Here is a 17,140-nt window from a genome sequence, read left to right on the forward strand (position 1 = left end):
ACCATCACTTGAACATTTCTCAGCTGTTTGTTCCATAGTATTGCCGCTGTGGCCCCAGTTTCCAACAACTGATGTATCGGCCGCAACATCAGTTACCAATAGTTACCAATAGGGAGGGACTATGATAGCTACGTTCTCCCTGGTACGGCGAGACCTGTCTATCAGGTGCCCGATGGGACCTGCCCTTAATGTTCTCCAACTCTGTCTGCATCTTATCCACCATCACCGTAAGACGTTCCACTGCTCCAACGAGTCCCTTAGCAACTGCTGTTTCTTCCATAGTAGATTTAGCCTGGGCATCTAATGTGGCGACTATACATGTTGGTGGAGATGTATAAGGTAAGCAAGGAGTCCTCACCCCCCAAGGACTGCCTGGTCTGCTCACAACGACCAGCCATCACGTAATATAACTAAATATCAATGCCAAGATGTGTATGTTAACAGAAAAGTTCAATGCAATATAGCAGAAGAGCAAACAGGGACAAGCATCAGTTTGGTGATTAAAAGTGGTTGAATCAGTTTATTTATCCATGTTAAGCATCTTCAGATCTACAACTTTAAATGTTACATTTAGCAATTGCAGTTTAATGTACAAGAATTCTAAGGACTAGAATAAAAGCAAAAAATTTCAAGAGCGCTTGGCACTTTTCACATGACAAATTTATCATAAGGGACATAGTCTTTTTAAAGGATTAATATTAAACAAATGGTTATGGTTCTTGACAACACATGTGTGTGTGTGTGTGTGTGTGTGTGTGTGTGTGTATATATACACTTTTTTTGGTTAAGAAAAAGAAACCACACACTCACTCACACGCACACAAACCAATACAGGCACTTTTGAGCTGTTTGCCAAAAATAAATCAAAACAAAAAACATCCCACAATAAACTAAAGCTCAGCAGGTTAGAACGATTTAGCATTGGAATAAGTTCTCCTTTTTGTCTTCTCCAAGTATCCCACTTCTTTGTTCATCTTTAGGACACACTCCAAACTACAGAAACATAAAAAGTTAGAGTGATTAGTTCTTATATTTTTTGTATCAATATTTCAAATACACTGTAGGTTTTATTGCGAAGACACAAAAAAAATCCTGTTTTGGTACTTACTGATGATGATGATGATAATGGTCAGAATAACGGCTATCAAAATTGCCCACATCTGCAAATGAAAGTATTTGATGTGAAAAGTAACAATAAAATCCTTTTCACAGTTTATTGGTAGATGGAATGAAACATGAAAAACTGAGCAGTTGCTATAGAAAGCGATAAATATGATTCAGTGCCTATGCCGTTACCATCAAAACAAATTGTCACCATTACTTGCTATGTACTTTTATAATGATTCTTCAAGTGTTCAAAACTGTATTTTGCAAACTTTATTTTTTTTCTTTACTTCACATACATCTGACATATTTACACTAAGTCTTCCTAAGTCTCCCAATAGCCTTCCTGCTAGTGTAGTGCAAGCTAAAACCCTGGGTTCCTTTAAAATCAGAGCTAGATAAGCAGGTTTGATGGGCCGAATTGCCTCCTCATTTGTAAATTTCTTTAGAACTGAAACATCCATAGCCTGGTAAGAAATCTAAATTGTGAGAGTGGAACAATAACAGCCCTATTGTTTTTTATTTGAACATTTAAAAACAATTTTAAAACTGTAGGTTGAGTTTTTTGACAAAGATTGTATTTTTATTCATATCTTGTGAACTGCAGACCCCCCCCCCCCCCCCCCAAAAAAAAAAAAAAAAAAAAAAAAACACACATACATAAATAAGTCCCAAATCCCAGCCGCTATTCTCGTCCAGCAGTGAGCTTCTGTTATCATCATTGTACCACTTTTCAGCGATCTTGTTGGCCGGGCAAATGCACCATTGTAACAGCAATATGAAGTAGATCATGTACGGCTGCCTTTGACAGGTGAGGTGATGCACCATTCAGACTGGTTCATTGCATATTATGCCCAAAACATGACTCTAAATAGTTAAGAGTTAGGACAACTCTTAGTTTTGCCTTGCGCTGGCACAAAGTCTGTTTTTTCTATCGCCAAAATAGCTAAATGGATTTGGACACACCCAGAATCTTCAGTTCTGCTTTGCGTTTTACGCTTTGCGTTACATCAGAGGTGCCCAACTCCAGTCCTGGAGGGCCGGAGCCCTGTGTAGCTTAGTTCTTTCCCAGTTCCACCATAAATGATTCAGCTCAAGAGCTGTGTGGTAATTAGCACATGGAGTTGAATCAGATGTGTTAAATGCCAACCCAAAAATGTCAAATTCAAGAATTTAAGAGCTAGTATGCCCGTCATATACCTTATTTGATCAAAAAAAATTCTAAATTTTGAACAGTTTCAAATTTTAATAAACTAAGGGAACCAAAATGTATCGCATTACAGTCCTACCTCCTAGCATCAAAGGCACTGACTTTAATCAGTATTCTCCCATATTAAGCATCCGTGCTGAGCATGAGAAAGCTCCCAAGATCTTCCACCAACTCATACCTTACAGTTTTTCCACCAATACTTCCTCTTCAGCTTGGCAGCACTCGTTTCAAACTGAGAAGCTCCAGCCTGTAATGCATCAGCCCGGTCATCCAGTTCTGACAGCTTTTGGTCTCTTTCCAGGACTTTGTCCACATTGACACGCATGATATCCACAACCTAAGGACACATACAACAATTCAAAGAAGGAAACCAAATGTACTGACATCACTAGCAACCCAAAAGATCCATTTATGAAAAAAGTAGTCTCTGAGGTGGTCCTCTACACTAGATACAAGTAATAGATGTGCATGATACATCATATAAACAATTGACCTGTTAGTTGGTCCCCTGCATGAGATAAGCACCCCAAAACTGTAAAATATAAAAAAGAACCTCAAAAAATCTTGTGGGGGGTAATTTTTTCCACTTATCGGAGAGGAAAATGTGCTGCAATGTGTCACTATCCAATGACATAACAACACAAGGTGGGGTATTTTGTACTGAATTCGAAAAATGGCTTTAGTATGAAATGGCTGGACGATGTGCGATATTAATGCGAATATCGTATGTTATGCACATGTAATTCTCACATTGCTTGTAAGATAACGATAAGGCTTTTTTTTTTTACTTTCAATTTTGTATATGGACATTAATATTATAGCAGAGGGAGTTTAAGTTTCGCTAAAATTTTTACTCTGTCACAGAAAAAAAAAAACTTTAGCTAGCTTTGCGATTTTAATTATTATTCCTTTTATAGATTATCTAATATGGTTTAAAGTCAGTTTAAAGTTACCTTTGTAGTAATGGCACAACCAGTCCCTCAAACCCTGATGCATCACGCAGGCTAAGCAGACTTCACTCATGAAAACTGAGCTTACTAGAAATGAATATGTGGACCTTAGACAGGCTACACTTCACATTCGGCCAAAGCATGCAAAATATGTTTGCTGTATATATGATAATTCTCACTTCCGCTACAGAAGCAAAAATGTGATTTTTAGTCTACATAAGAAAAAGGAAATTTACACCTCAGTTTCTGCTGTTGTGAAGGTTAAGGCAGTTGTGTTAACCTTTTGATATAAATATTTCTATGTGCATATTTTGTGTTTGTTTATATACCCTTATTTAGCTATTCCATGCATTTGTATTAATTACTTACAATGTATGGTGGGAGGAGACTTATTGTGACGGAGGGTGAAGTGGAGTGTGGGGTTATGGGATTGAGTTTTTTTTGTGTGGATTAAAATGGAGTTGGACGAAAACAGAGTTTAGCAGTGTGTTAATTGCTAGTTAATATTGGCAGCAGAGGATGGTTAGTCATAAGATTCCGCCAACCTTCGGCGAGGACAAGCCGTATGAAAGCTGGAAGAATGAAATCGCGGTCTAGACAAGGGTAATAGTACTTGACAAAGAAAAACAAGCACTTTCAGTCGCTTTGGCGCTATCAGGGAGAGCGAGGGAAGCAGCGATGGAAGTGCCGGTAGATGATTTAAACAAGGAAAATGGCAAGACAGCACTGTTTAAAGCACTTGATGGCATATTTCTGAAAGAGGAAGATGATTGAACATAGGAAGCCTACTCAAACTTTGATCGAATTGTGAGAGATAGTAATGTCTCCATGATGGACTATATAATTAAATTTGAACAGAGGTATTCGTGGATGTGTAAGTACAGGATGGAACTTCCCTACGCTGTGTTAGCCTTCAAACTGCTAGACACTGCATGCTTGGAAGTGAAAGATCGCCAGTTAACGCTAACAGCATGTACAGAATTAACTTTTGCCTCTATGAAATCGGCACCAAAGAGGATTTTTGGAGGGAAGCAGTCTGTAACAGCCATGGGAATTAGTCAAGAAACTACGTATGTGACAGAGCACAGGCGACAGAGAAACAAACAGTGATCCAAAAATCATCAACAAGAGACCGATGCCAGGTACCGACCCTCTGGACAGATACGGGTGTAGATCAAATGTGCAGTTTGCCAAAGCACTTTCCATTGGGCTAAAGACTGCCCGCATAAGAGTGATCAAATAAAACCGACAGAGGATTCTAAAAAGGATGACACTGAAGAGTGCAACATTACTCTCTTTGCTAATGAGTCACCTACTGAGGCTGAAATCTTTGGATCCGCAATAATAGATACAGCATGCACGCGCACTGTATGTGGAGAGGAATGACTAGATAGCTACATAACAAAACTTAGCCAAGGTGAGCTTACCACTCTGAAGGAGACAGAAATACAGTCATTGGCCATTTAAGTTTGGTGATGGAAAAGTGATCCACTCCATAAAAACGTTACAAAATTCCTGCCAAAATTGGACAAACCAAGTGCAACATTGAGACTGAAGTTGTCCCAGGAAAAATTCCACTACTTTTGAGTAAAGCATCAATGAAAAGAGCAGGAACTGAGCTAGATATGGAAAATGAGAGCTGTGATGTTCAACCAGCCAGTAAAACTAGACTTTACCAGTTCTGGTCATTACTGTGTGAACATTATGGACAGAAAAGACTGACGCGTAAAAAAGGATGACCATGTTCTTGCAGCTGTAGAGAACACTCAATGAACACAGGTTTGAGGATAAAGAATATCAGTGTGAAGAGGAAATACTGACAATCTCAGAAAAAATGAACAAGGCACAGAAACAAAAAATGCTGGTGGTCCATAGACAGTTTGGTCATGCTTCACCTGACAGACTAATGAGACTTCTAGCTCTCTCAGGCAATAAAGACCCTGAATGTGCTACCTTTCTGCAAAGAAATAGAAGTGAATGTGAAACATGTCAGAGATACAATAGGACCACACCAAAGCCAGCTATGGGCCTACCACTAGCATCTCAGCACAATGAAACTGTTGCAGTAGACCTACATGAACTTGAGCCTGATGTGTGGCATCTTCACATTATTGACCAGCTCACAAGGTTTAGTGCAGGAAGCATTCTGAACATAAAGAGGGGTTCTGAAATAGTGAATCACTTAATACAGGACTGGATAAGCGTGCATGGCCCACCTCAGAAACTGTTTAATGACAATGGTGGAGAGTTCAACAATGACGACGTGAGAGATATGGCAGGGAATTTCAACATAGAAGTAAAGACAACAGCTGCATACAATTCATGGAGCAATGAACTGCTAGAAAGACACAGACACTGATTGAAATCATCATGAAGGTGAGAGCAGGTAATAGCTGTGACTGGGCACTTATGGCAGAGAACACCTTGCAAAATGTTCACAGTTACAGCCCTCACCAGTTGGTGTTTAAACAGAATCCAAACTTGCTGATCGACAAGCTTCCAGCTTTAGAGAGCACCACAAAAAGTGAGTGGGTAGCCAAGCATATCTCCACTTTACATGCAGCAAGAAAAGCATTTACAGAGGCAGAATGTTCAGAAAGAATAAGGAGTGCATTGTGCAAACAACTGCGCAACATGGATGAGAGATATGAAATGGGCGACAAAGTGTTCTATAAGAGAATGGACTGTCCACAGTGGAAAAGACCGGGAGTTGTCATTGGTCAGGATGGAGCAGTGGTGTTTCTCAGACACGGAAGAACCTGTATGAGAGTACACTACCTCAGACTCAGAAAGGTGTTGATGATCAACACCTCAGAAATGACAATGCTGAAAATGACGACATCAATCAAGGAGAAGAGTTAACACAAGCACCTGACCATAACATGGATATTGATGATTACACTGAAAATGACACAGACGTGGAGAAAAGATGGGAGATAACAGGAACTACTGACAATGACATGAATGACACAGAAACTGAACGCACAGGGACAAGCACTAGGAAGCAGAGTATATCACAGCATGCTGTTGATGCTGTAGAGACACATGACAGAGAACAGACGATTGATGTCCGTCTGAAAACAGGGCAAGTTTTAAAATACAGAGACGGTGACACGGGGGGTTATACACAGAGAAGTTGTTCTCGGGAGAGGTGGGAAAGTTACAGGTAAATACAAGAACTGGTTTAATCTGCTGCTAGTTGAACCAAATAATATTGCTGGTCAAACAAATTCAGTTGATGTATCAAAATTAGAAGACCTTCAGATAGAGCCTGCCATTACTGACGTGAGAACTATTAGCACAGATGAAAGTGAGGATGTACGGGTGAAAAAAGATGTGTCATTTGACCAGGCCAAACAAGCCAAGATGAAGAGTTGGAGTGACAACAATGTGTTTGAGGAAGTTCGGGATGAAGGACAAAAGTACATCTCCACTAGATGGGTGTGCACTCTTAAGGAGACACTCAAGGGATTGATACCGAAAGCCAGATTAGTAGCTAGAGGTTTTGAGGAGATAGAAGTGTCAGAGTGACAAAAGGATTCGCCTACATGTTCCACACAATCCCTTTGCTTCAGTGATCTTACTGCAGATGGAAGCTTGTTTTAAGCCTGATTTAAGAAGTAAAGTGGTAGAACAATAGTTGCAAAGTTACAAATCTTTCCATTCTGAGAAAGAGGGCTTCAATAAAACTTCATATTTTCATAAAAATAAGGAAGACCAAAATCAAGCCTGCATTTGTAAGGCATTAGAATAAAATTTACATATTACAAAATAGAATGCTTGTCTCTAAATATTGTATCCGAGAAGTTATAGTCACAAGGGATTTACCGCTCTGTGCGTGTGGAGCACACCCGCCATGTCACACAGATTTCCTCCCATGTTCCAAAGACATACTAACTGGTGTCTATATTGTCCATAGTATATGATTATATTAAACTAAACTTCCCACTTGCCTGAGAGGAGTAATTTTGATAAAGGGGAGATACAAAAAAAGTGAACACTAGCTCCACTGGGTAGTAAAAGAAATTGCAGACTACATTTTTTATTTGCCCACTTGGGTAGTAGCAAAATAAAAGTTCCACCCCTGGCTTCAGGCCGCCCTCAAGCTTGCCCAGGATAGACAGAAAATTGAAAAAAGCTAACATTTTTTCATTCCTAATCTGCTGTAACAATTTTCAATTGAAAACAATTACATTTACACATAGCATTAGGAATTTAAAGAAAAACATTATTTAAATTAGTATTACAATGTAATAATTAATTCCAAATCAGAGCCTAAATACATACCAGAAAGAATATAAAGTATCTTACCTCATCTACCTGGGCCTGAGTTTGCTGTAGCCGGCGATTACTCCCTGCCGGGCCAGTAGATCCAGAACCTTCTGGAACCGTGGCTGACCTGCATTCATGGTATAACACTGAATAAGTTCACATGTAACTTTCTTTAATAATACATGTCTTGCTATTTGACTATAATGGGGTTGTTATACACACACACAAATCAAAAATCAAATGTAGTTTTGGTGGAATAAAACTACTAATTCTTCAAGTTTCAAGTTTTATTGTCAAGTACAATTAGATTATTGTGCTGGAGCAGTCATCCGTTAGAGCAGACAGTGCAATACAGCATAAAAGTGCAAAACATAAAGGCAAGCCCAAAATTTGTACAAACATGAAACAATATACAACACTGTATACAACATATAATATACAGTCTATAGTAGACAGTGTGCAAATAATGTGTGTGTGTGTGTGTGTGTGTGTGTATGTATTTCATATACACCACAATATATAAGCAGTTAAACAACGTGCATGTCCCAAGTATTAACAGTGAGGCTATAAAAACTTATACGACTAACAAGTTCCATTATAAGAATCAGAATCACTTGAATTTACCAAGCACGCTGACATGAACGTACTGAATTATCAAGACATTTTATAAATGACTCAGTAGCTGATATGGAATTGCACATGCTGCCAGAAGAGGGCGCAAATAGTGAGAACATAGGCTATAGTTAAAAGCTGGGTTTAAACTGATCAGCATTCACACACAAACCATTCTGCGCTTTTGTAATAAAACAAGCTGGGACACCGCTCTAATGCATTATACTCAACCACAAACAACAGTCCACTTTACAGCGAGCTACAGCAATTACGTCGCTTTTATTTGTTCACTAAGTGGTATACGAAAACTGAACACAAATTAAACATACCTAAAACATTTGGTGGTAACTAATAATAATAATAATAATAATAAATAAAAACAGTGAAAAGATTAGCTCTGCTCTACCAAAGCCCTTTTTAAATAAGTCTCACAAATCAAGTACCGTGTTATTAGACTACGACGTCAAACCGGAAAAGTACAGACGCCGATTTCCCTAAAATAATCCGATTCACAAGATTTATGTTCACATATGAAATTTAGGCCAGCATATCAAAAGCATATAGCAATTTTGTCGTACTCTAAGTGACAGTTAAATACATCTGACTTGTTGTGCTAATTAGCATACTTGCGCTATATCTACTCGAGCTAAATTACCGAACTTTCTGTGTAATAACAGTAACAACAACAGGAAAAGTTAACCATTTAATACTGAAAGTTCATATTACACTAGAAGAAAAATAGTCTGAAAGTATCAAATAAACAACGCCCAAACACACATCGGTTAAGTATACAGGCCTTCGGCTCCGTACACATTTTACGGTGCATCGGTCTCTCCCAGCAGTCTGAGATCAACACCGGTAGCTAACTAGCAAGTTAGGTTTTCTTACTTGGACCTAGCTAATTCTCTAGAACTTCGTTTGGAAAACTGTACATACTTCCGAAAGATCGATATTGTTAGCAAGCGTACTTCAGATGAAATTTTACTTACATATTTAACACGAAACAGGTTGGCACTGAGAACTACTGCAAACTACTTAACTTTTAAGGATATTCTTTAAAACCGACAGCGCCACCGAATGGAAAGGACGGGACACTGCGGTTTGCGTTAATAATGTCATCGAAATAAGAGAAGGGTGAAATGTTCGAACCCGTATATATTTTATTCCTTTATCAATGATCTGTAATTTCAATAAATGTCTTTTTTTGTCTGTGATGTAAGGAAAATTGCACAATAGTTTGCACACAATGTCAGGGTTTCTTTTCTAATGCTGGAATTTAAGTGATCTTGTCCAATGTGTAGGTCATTCAGTTGTTTTCCAAGTTTGATCCTGCAGTGGTACCATGACTAATTTGACCCCTTCTTCCATTATTGGGGTTCCTTAAATGTTGACCTCATGAAAAATTCTATGTTGTTGATGTCTTTGCTATGGAAGTCTTCTTCTTCCATTAAATCAGTTATTATTTGGCCTTTGATGTTCTCCAGCATACCCATTTCAGACTGGAAACTTTTAAATCTCATGCATCTTATACAAATTGCTGTAATTCTAGTCTTTATCTATCCATGTAGATTTATGGAATTTGTGATTCAGGACATTTTTGAGATTAATTAAATTCTACTTAACATCAAAAATATGTAAAATATGCTAATCTAGTTCATATTAATATATTTATTTTAGTTCAACTAAAGTAAAAAAAAAACCCATCCAGTTAGAGTGTACAGTCTTAACCAGAAAATCACAGAACCCCAGTATCCCATATTCCAACAGTAGCTCCCACAGTGTCAGACTCACTAAGTGGAGATCATTTGACAGCCCTGCTCTTAATTCAAGTGTCCAAAATCAAATAACACAACCACTAAGTTGATCATTAGCCTAGGTGTTCTAGCATTAAGTACATGTATAAGCATGCTTGTGTTTAAAATTGATCCTGTTTGTGTATGTGTATGTTTTAAATGGGGCCAATTGCTAGAATCTGGGGACAGCTGGATGTTTTCTGTGTATAGGTGTTACCTTGTCCGACATTTAGTGTTGTTCAGTTCTTTTGACTTTTGTTTCATTTATTAACAATTTTCATATTTCAGACTTTTCTCCCCCTGAATCTTTTCTAACAATTTTTTAGTCAACAAGAATATGAAAATAATTCCGTAAGTGTTCTCTAAAATGTTTCTGTGCTGTGTTGTCTGTGTTGTCTCACCAGCTGTGGACGCTAACGAAGACCAGAGATCACACACACCTTTCTCAATTACCAGATTGGAAAGTGGAATATTCTGAGATTTGGTAAATAGATAATTTTGCATGTGAATTTATACATTACATTTCATACATGGAAAAGTGCCCAAGAAACATTGCTCAAAAAGTTGCACTATGTAGTGCCACCCTTAGAACTACATATCCCAGAAGTCTGCTGCACTCAGCTCCTTTAGATAGTATTGGCTCCCAGGAACCAATGGGTAAGTTTCCCCACCACAGACAATTAACACTATTGCATTTAAAAATGTAAAACAGATCATAATGCTAAAGTTAAAAATCCTCTTCACATAGTTGGCCACCCTGACTGTTGAGTTAAACCATGTTTTGTGTATTTTAATCAGTGTTGGAGTACTGGTTGGCGGCATGGTGATGCAGTGGTTAGCACTGTTGCCTCACACCTCTGGGACCCGGGTTCGAGTATCTGCCTGGGTTACATGTGTTCAGAGTTTGCATGTTCTCCCCATGTCGTCGTGGGGTTTCCTCCAGGTACTCTGGTTTTCCCCCACAGTCCAAAACATGCTGAGGCTAATTGGAGTTGCTAAATTGCCTGTAGGTGTGCATGTGTGAGTGAATGGTGTGTGAGTGTGCCCTGTGATGGGCTGGCCCCCCATCCTGGGTTGTTCCCTGCCTCATGCCCATTGCTTCCGGGATAGGCTCCGGACCCCCGGAGGATAAGCGGTGTGGAAAATGGATGGATTGATGGGTTGGAGTACTGATTCTGCAGTGGGAAGATGCCCATTGTTGTTTGGGCATCTGCAATAAAGTAAAATGTGCAGAATAGTCACCCACTGTCAGACAACCCCCTCCCTCCCCCATTGTCCTCCTTTTAACAGAGAGGCATGCTGGAAGTACAAAAAGACGGTTCACATTGTGGCTCAGTTAAGACAGGAACTTAATTAAAAACCAAACAAGAAACAAACGGAACAGCAAGGGGTCTAAACACAGATAGGAAGAACTGAAGCAGGGAGCATCACTTAAACAAACACAGTAGCACAGGTGCAAACACAAGACTAGGTACACCAAAACAACTACAATGACCAACTGAAGAATAAAGCAGGGGCATGTACTTAAATACAGACATGACAAGAAATAACAAGAGAGAGGTGTGGGTAGTAACAAGCGCTAGGAACACCAGCACAGGTGAGAGCAATCACCAGATACATAATCAAACATCAGGGGAGATTAGATAACCAGGGAAACTGAAGATTAATATAAAATCGGCAAAAATAATGAACTGTAAGACAAATACATAATAAACCCAGGATATGCAAAAACGTAAATGTCAAAATATAAACATAGTTGATGTCTCTGGCCAGCCTCGAACCCAAAGCAAAAGGGATACCTCAATTACATGGCCGTCAACTCAACTCTTTAAGATATAAGAAAAACATATACAGAACTTGTAAATAATTGAGATGGAGACTTCATTCCGTTTGCTTGCTTTATAACTCTCATCTAGCTTTTGTCTTTACCATAAATCTCCCTTTACAGGCGCATTAGACTACTGTATATGACAGAACTAATGGAATGCCCAGCAACATCTGCTGATGAAATTGGAACTGAAATATAGAAGAAGGCAGGACAGGGACTCATCCAAACACTACATTTCAGGGGTCAAGGAAGTGGCAACCCTAATAGGAAAAGTTAAAACAGGTTATTAGTTCATTCCTTCATTTTAACCAATGCCCAATTCCAGATGGTCATATAACACTCATTTTTGTCCTGTTGTCTATTTTATTTTTTTTGGTTAGTTCTTGTGCTGAAGCCACCTCCTTAAAGCCAATCTAAAGCAGGGAATGTGCTAATGTCAAATGACCTACAAATGTCAACTAGATAACTGCAGATTCTGTGAGCAGGGAGTGAAGAAGAGAGACAACACAGAGAGATTGGTGAGAGGCAGAAACAATAGAAAATTACATGTTTTTTTAGAAAAGATCTTGCAGCTTCTCATAGCTTGTTTTAATCCAAGCTATGACATGGTTTAACATGAGTTCAGCTAAACTTTTAGGGTTTAAAATTAAGCAAATCAAATCAGATTATTTTTTCAGCATAGCTAAATGACTGAGCTGAGCTTGTTTTACTATCAAGTTATTAAAATCTTTCTGTAAGCTGGCTATAGAAAATGTCTTTAACAGATTAAACATTACAGTTGTAGATCCACATCTTGTCACTGAGTTGTAAGGGGTAATTAGAATTTTGGAATCTGATTCTGTGATCAAGATCATGCAAGTGGCAAGTCATCAGGTCTGGATGGATACCCCTCAGAATTTTCTAAGAAATTTTCCCTCCAACGTTTCCCATTATTACACACAATTTTTGTTGAGTCTTTTGTAAATCACTCCTTACCCCCCACTACATGTCAGTTCATTATATATATATATATATATATATATATATATATATATATATATATATATATATATATATATATATATTTTAAAAAGATTAAAATCCTGCAAAATGTAGCTTACATCAACTAACCTTCCTTTTAAACGTAGAACAATCTAGGCCAATCTCCCTTTTCAATGTAGCCAAAATCCTAGTGAAAATTCTAGCTCTGCCATTGGAAAATGCACTTCCATTAGTTATTACAGCTGATCAAACAAGCTTTATTAAGAACTGACACTCGCTGAATTTATAAATTTATAAATTATAACCTTATATAGTTATAGTTTATAGCTGTAAATTTAACCTTCAAAAAAGTGAACTATGCCACTTGGCACAGCAAATCTTTGTGCTTCTATCTCTTCAACCAATTTTAAAATTACCCAGAGAACATTTAAATAGCTGGGGAACTGGATTACAGCTACATTTAAAGACCTTTAAAAGGCAAACTATTTGCCATTGGTCTCTCATCTTAAATTAGATTTTGAACGGTGGCACTCGCTTTCATTATCTCTTGCTGGAAGGATCAATATAATTAAGATGACTGTTTTACCAAAGTTTCTATATTTGTTCCAGTGCTTTTTTATTTTTCTTACGAAATCCTTTTTTACAATCTAAATAGTCAAACTGCAACTTTTATTTGTAATAAAAAACAGGCACAGTTAAGAGGGAAAATTTTACAGAGACCTTGTAAATTCGGAGGCATGGGTCTCCCACATTTCTTACTATTCCTGGTTGACCAATAAAAGAGCAATGTCGTACGAATGTCCCTAACTGGGTAAATATAGAAGGGGAATCTATTACATCTACTCCTTTTATTTCAATATTATGTTCCAAATACCTTTACCTCCTTTGATTTCTAGCTTCACATTGAATCCAGTTGTGATACACTCTATAAAGATTTGGAATCAATTTAGATATCACTTCACAATTAGTGACCTCATTTACTACAATAGTGCAAATCATTTTATGTTTACACCTTCAATAATGGATGATGCCTTTGATGTATTGTCACAATGTGGTATTACCAGAATATGGGACCTTTAAACTGATGACAACTTTGCTGCTTTTGAACAGATAATTAAGAATCTTATCATACCTATGGCGCACTTTAATAGATATTTGCAGCTTATAAGTTTCAAAGGCTGTTGCCTGCAATGCCTCCACTACCTGTGGCATCTTTCCAGCCTTCTCCCCCTTCTGCCTGTAACGTCTCTCCTGTATGTCCTGCAGCTGTACCACTGCCATCAGAAGAAGCGCATGCATTTGCCTGCCCCTTGCTTTGAAACTCACTGGGGTCTTTGGGCTGGGATAATGTAAAGTGCTTTGAGACAATGTAATGTTCTGAAAATGCACAATGCAAATATAATTGAATTGAACTGAAAGTTTCATTGTCTCTCACTCTGAATGCTTTCCCTCCTGTCCTGCCCAAACTCTTATGGATTTAATACTTAAGTGCAGAATGGGTATGCTACACTATAGGCACTATATATAGTTTGCTTAATGTAAGTTCTAATGCTGATTTGGATTCCCTGAAGTGTCAATGAGAGAAGGCTGTTGGAGAAAAATTGCAGACGATATGTGGAATAAAGTGTTTCAAAGAATATATTCATCATCATTTTGCCTTATACATGTTGTCATTCAATTTAAAGTTGTGCATCAGCTTTACCACTCCACAGTTAAGCTTTTCACATTTAGGAAGGACTCTGACTCTACTTGTAATTGATGCAAAGATTTCCCAGCTACACTGCTTCAGATGTTTTGCTCATGCCCAAAACTGAAACAATTCTGGGACTTAATCTTTGACACCTTCTCTGAAATAACTGGCCAGTTCATTGTTCTATCTTGATACATAGCAATATTTGGAGTTGCACCTCATAATGGTACACTATCTAGATCTCAGGCTGATATGATAGCTTTTTGGTTCCCTTTTGGCCAGAAGACTCATTCTATGTACTTGGAAAGCCTCTTCACCTCGACAATTGGACTTTGGATTAGCGATATTAAATACCGTGAACAATGTGACAAAATTCACTCTTCTATTAAAGGAACCAGTAAGAGATGACACCATATGGCATCATTTCTTAACCTTCATTCAAAATATGAAACTGAAAGGATTGTGTAACACTGTTTATGTCACGGGATAGGGTGAAACTGAGGACACGGCAGCAGGATTCAGGGCAAACAAACAGGGTTTATTAACTGAACAGCACAAAAAAACAAAACAGGATCACGGTGGTGAGTTACTGTAATAAGAGATCAAACAAGGGGCAGCTGGAGTGAATCACACGAGGGCTGGAATGAGAGGTAGGTAGCAAACGATAGCAGGTGTGGCTCGTTAGGGGCATGCCAGGGAGGAAACAGGAGCGTCAGGCAGAGCGGGGCATGACAGTTTATTTAGTCTTTATACTTACTGATTGCATATGTTTATTTAACCTGTGTGGTCTGGCAGTTATTTTGTTTTTTTTCCCTTTCTTTTTAAAATTTTTCATTACTTTAATTTTGTAAAAACTGATTTCCAAACTGTAGTCATGTACAATCCTTAATTGCTAATACTTTTTTTTTTATATAAAAGTTATTAAAATCTGCCCAAGGTAACTCTAAACTACCCATCCATTTTCTATGGGGCAGCATGTGACTCAGTGGACTAACCCCCAGCTTCCTGGGTTCCCCAAAAGGTGGCTGCCCTTCATGGACAGCTTCCTCTATAGAGCAAGTTGAAAACAATTTCCCCACAGGGATCAATAAAGTATCAAATATTATACCTGCTTCTTCTATTCAGGGTCATGGTGTTCTGGAGCTACAGGCACAAGCCAGGGAATAGCCTGTCAGTGACCTCCAGTGGGATCACCATCCCATCACAGGGCACAAGCACAGTATCCACACTTATAGGGTATTTGGCTACTCCCATTGACATAAACATGTTTTTGGACTGTGGAAGGAAACCAGAGAACCAGGAGGAAACCCCATGTGCACACTTCACATACATATATTTTAATCCAGAAATTATCACTGCACTTTCATTTTTCTGAAATATATTAATATTATATGCTGAATGGGACTGCATAGCTGCAGGCCAGTCAGTGTGCACATGATAGCCTCTATTCTACCATTGAAATCACCCACAATGGGCATGCAATCATTTGAACTGAACCTTGGAGCAATGGAATAAGGTCATCTTGTCTGATGAATCCCATTTTCTGTTCCATCATGAGGACAGCCAGGTACACGTCAAGCATTTGTGCGATGCATTGGACTAACAAATCTAATCCATAGCTACATATGCAGTAGGGCTCCATGCACTTTATTGACTCCTACATCCATTTGGCCAACAGACGTCTCACCTGCTGGCCATTCTTTATCCCCAATCACTCTCACCTGTCCCTCACGTACTTAGGCCTCATTGGTAGAGATTACACCCCTCACCTCTGTCCGGTTATCCCCTAATCCAGGGGTAGAGAACCTGATCCATGGAGAGCCGGTGTGGGTGTGGGTTTTTGGGATGACCTCTCAGTCAGCCAATAATAAAGCAGCGATTCTCAACTCCAGTCCTTGGAATCCACTGTTACTGGCTGATTGAGAAGCCATCCCGAAAACCCACACCGGCTCTCCATGGATCAGGTTCCCTAACCCTAACCCTAATGTGGTGATGTCTGACACCTGTCTTTAGTTAGTACTTAGTCCCCAATGCACATATGTGCCCTTCCATCCTGTGTTCCCAAGGTATTGTTCTCTGTTGTGGTCTGAACTCCTGTAGGTCCATGTAAGGACCTTCCTGACTGTAGCATCCCTTGAATAAAGTCCTCTTCGTGGGTTATCCTACTGAGATTTATGATTTATATCGTATCTAAGCAAAACACATATTTTCATGACAGCCACAAAAACAGGTGTCTGAACATTAGTAAAAATGGGAAACCAACCCAAAAAAATCATAACTACAAAACAGCAAAGGAAATGACAAAAATAGATCAAAATAAGGGCATAAGTAACCATCAATAACAATTCTTTTCTGAACTGGCATACCCCATAGGTGGCCCCCTAAAAATATTAAGTCATTCTTTCCCAAATCCAATGAAACCCCTTTGGACTCTTCTGTGTGGGAACTGACAATCTGTAGCACAGCAGTAACCAATCGGTGAACTCTCTAGTGACTATTACCGTTTGTTTTGTGATTGCTTGGTATGAATTGAAACAAAGATTCTAATGTGAAGCTTTCTAGAATTTTGATTAATCTGATATGAAATTTAAGATCATGCATTTAATTAGAAACCATAGACAAAAATGACCCAAGTGAAACAAGCTTTGTTAAAGGCAATAAAATGTAAATTCCTGTACAAAAGTCTTAGATGGAACAGAA

At 38.6% G+C, this 17,140-nt stretch overlaps 2 protein-coding genes across 3 annotated transcripts in view; one reads left to right on the forward strand and one right to left on the reverse strand.

Annotated features, from left to right (window-relative positions):
- Nucleotides 1–492: 492 nt before the first annotated feature.
- vamp3 (vesicle-associated membrane protein 3 (cellubrevin)) overlaps nt 493–17,140 on the reverse strand; it is a 45,730-nt gene continuing 29,082 nt past the window's right edge. The window contains exons 1-5 of one of the 2 annotated variants that reach the window (XM_049021675.1): nt 9,138–9,263; nt 7,576–7,663; nt 2,493–2,651; nt 1,109–1,160; nt 493–993 (exon numbers count right to left, since the gene is read on the reverse strand). In XM_049021675.1, the coding sequence (XP_048877632.1) occupies nt 977–993; nt 1,109–1,160; nt 2,493–2,651; nt 7,576–7,663; nt 9,138–9,139 (318 nt within the window). In that variant the 5' untranslated portion in view covers nt 9,140–9,263 and the 3' untranslated portion in view covers nt 493–976. Of the gene's footprint in view, nt 994–1,108; nt 1,161–2,492; nt 2,652–7,575; nt 7,664–9,137; nt 9,264–17,140 lie in introns of those variants that run through there. The other variant, XM_049021676.1, reaches the window with a different exon arrangement.
- Nucleotides 10,861–17,140, forward strand: part of ap5b1 (adaptor related protein complex 5 subunit beta 1) — a 135,310-nt gene continuing 129,030 nt past the window's right edge. Inside the window, exon 1 of the mRNA XM_049021598.1 lies at nt 10,861–10,884. The gene's annotated coding sequence lies outside the window, so the exon portion shown is untranslated. The remainder of the gene's footprint in view (nt 10,885–17,140) is intronic.

Source organism: Brienomyrus brachyistius, chromosome 8 (genome assembly GCF_023856365.1).
Source record: "Brienomyrus brachyistius isolate T26 chromosome 8, BBRACH_0.4, whole genome shotgun sequence".
NCBI lineage: Eukaryota > Metazoa > Chordata > Actinopteri > Osteoglossiformes > Mormyridae > Brienomyrus > Brienomyrus brachyistius.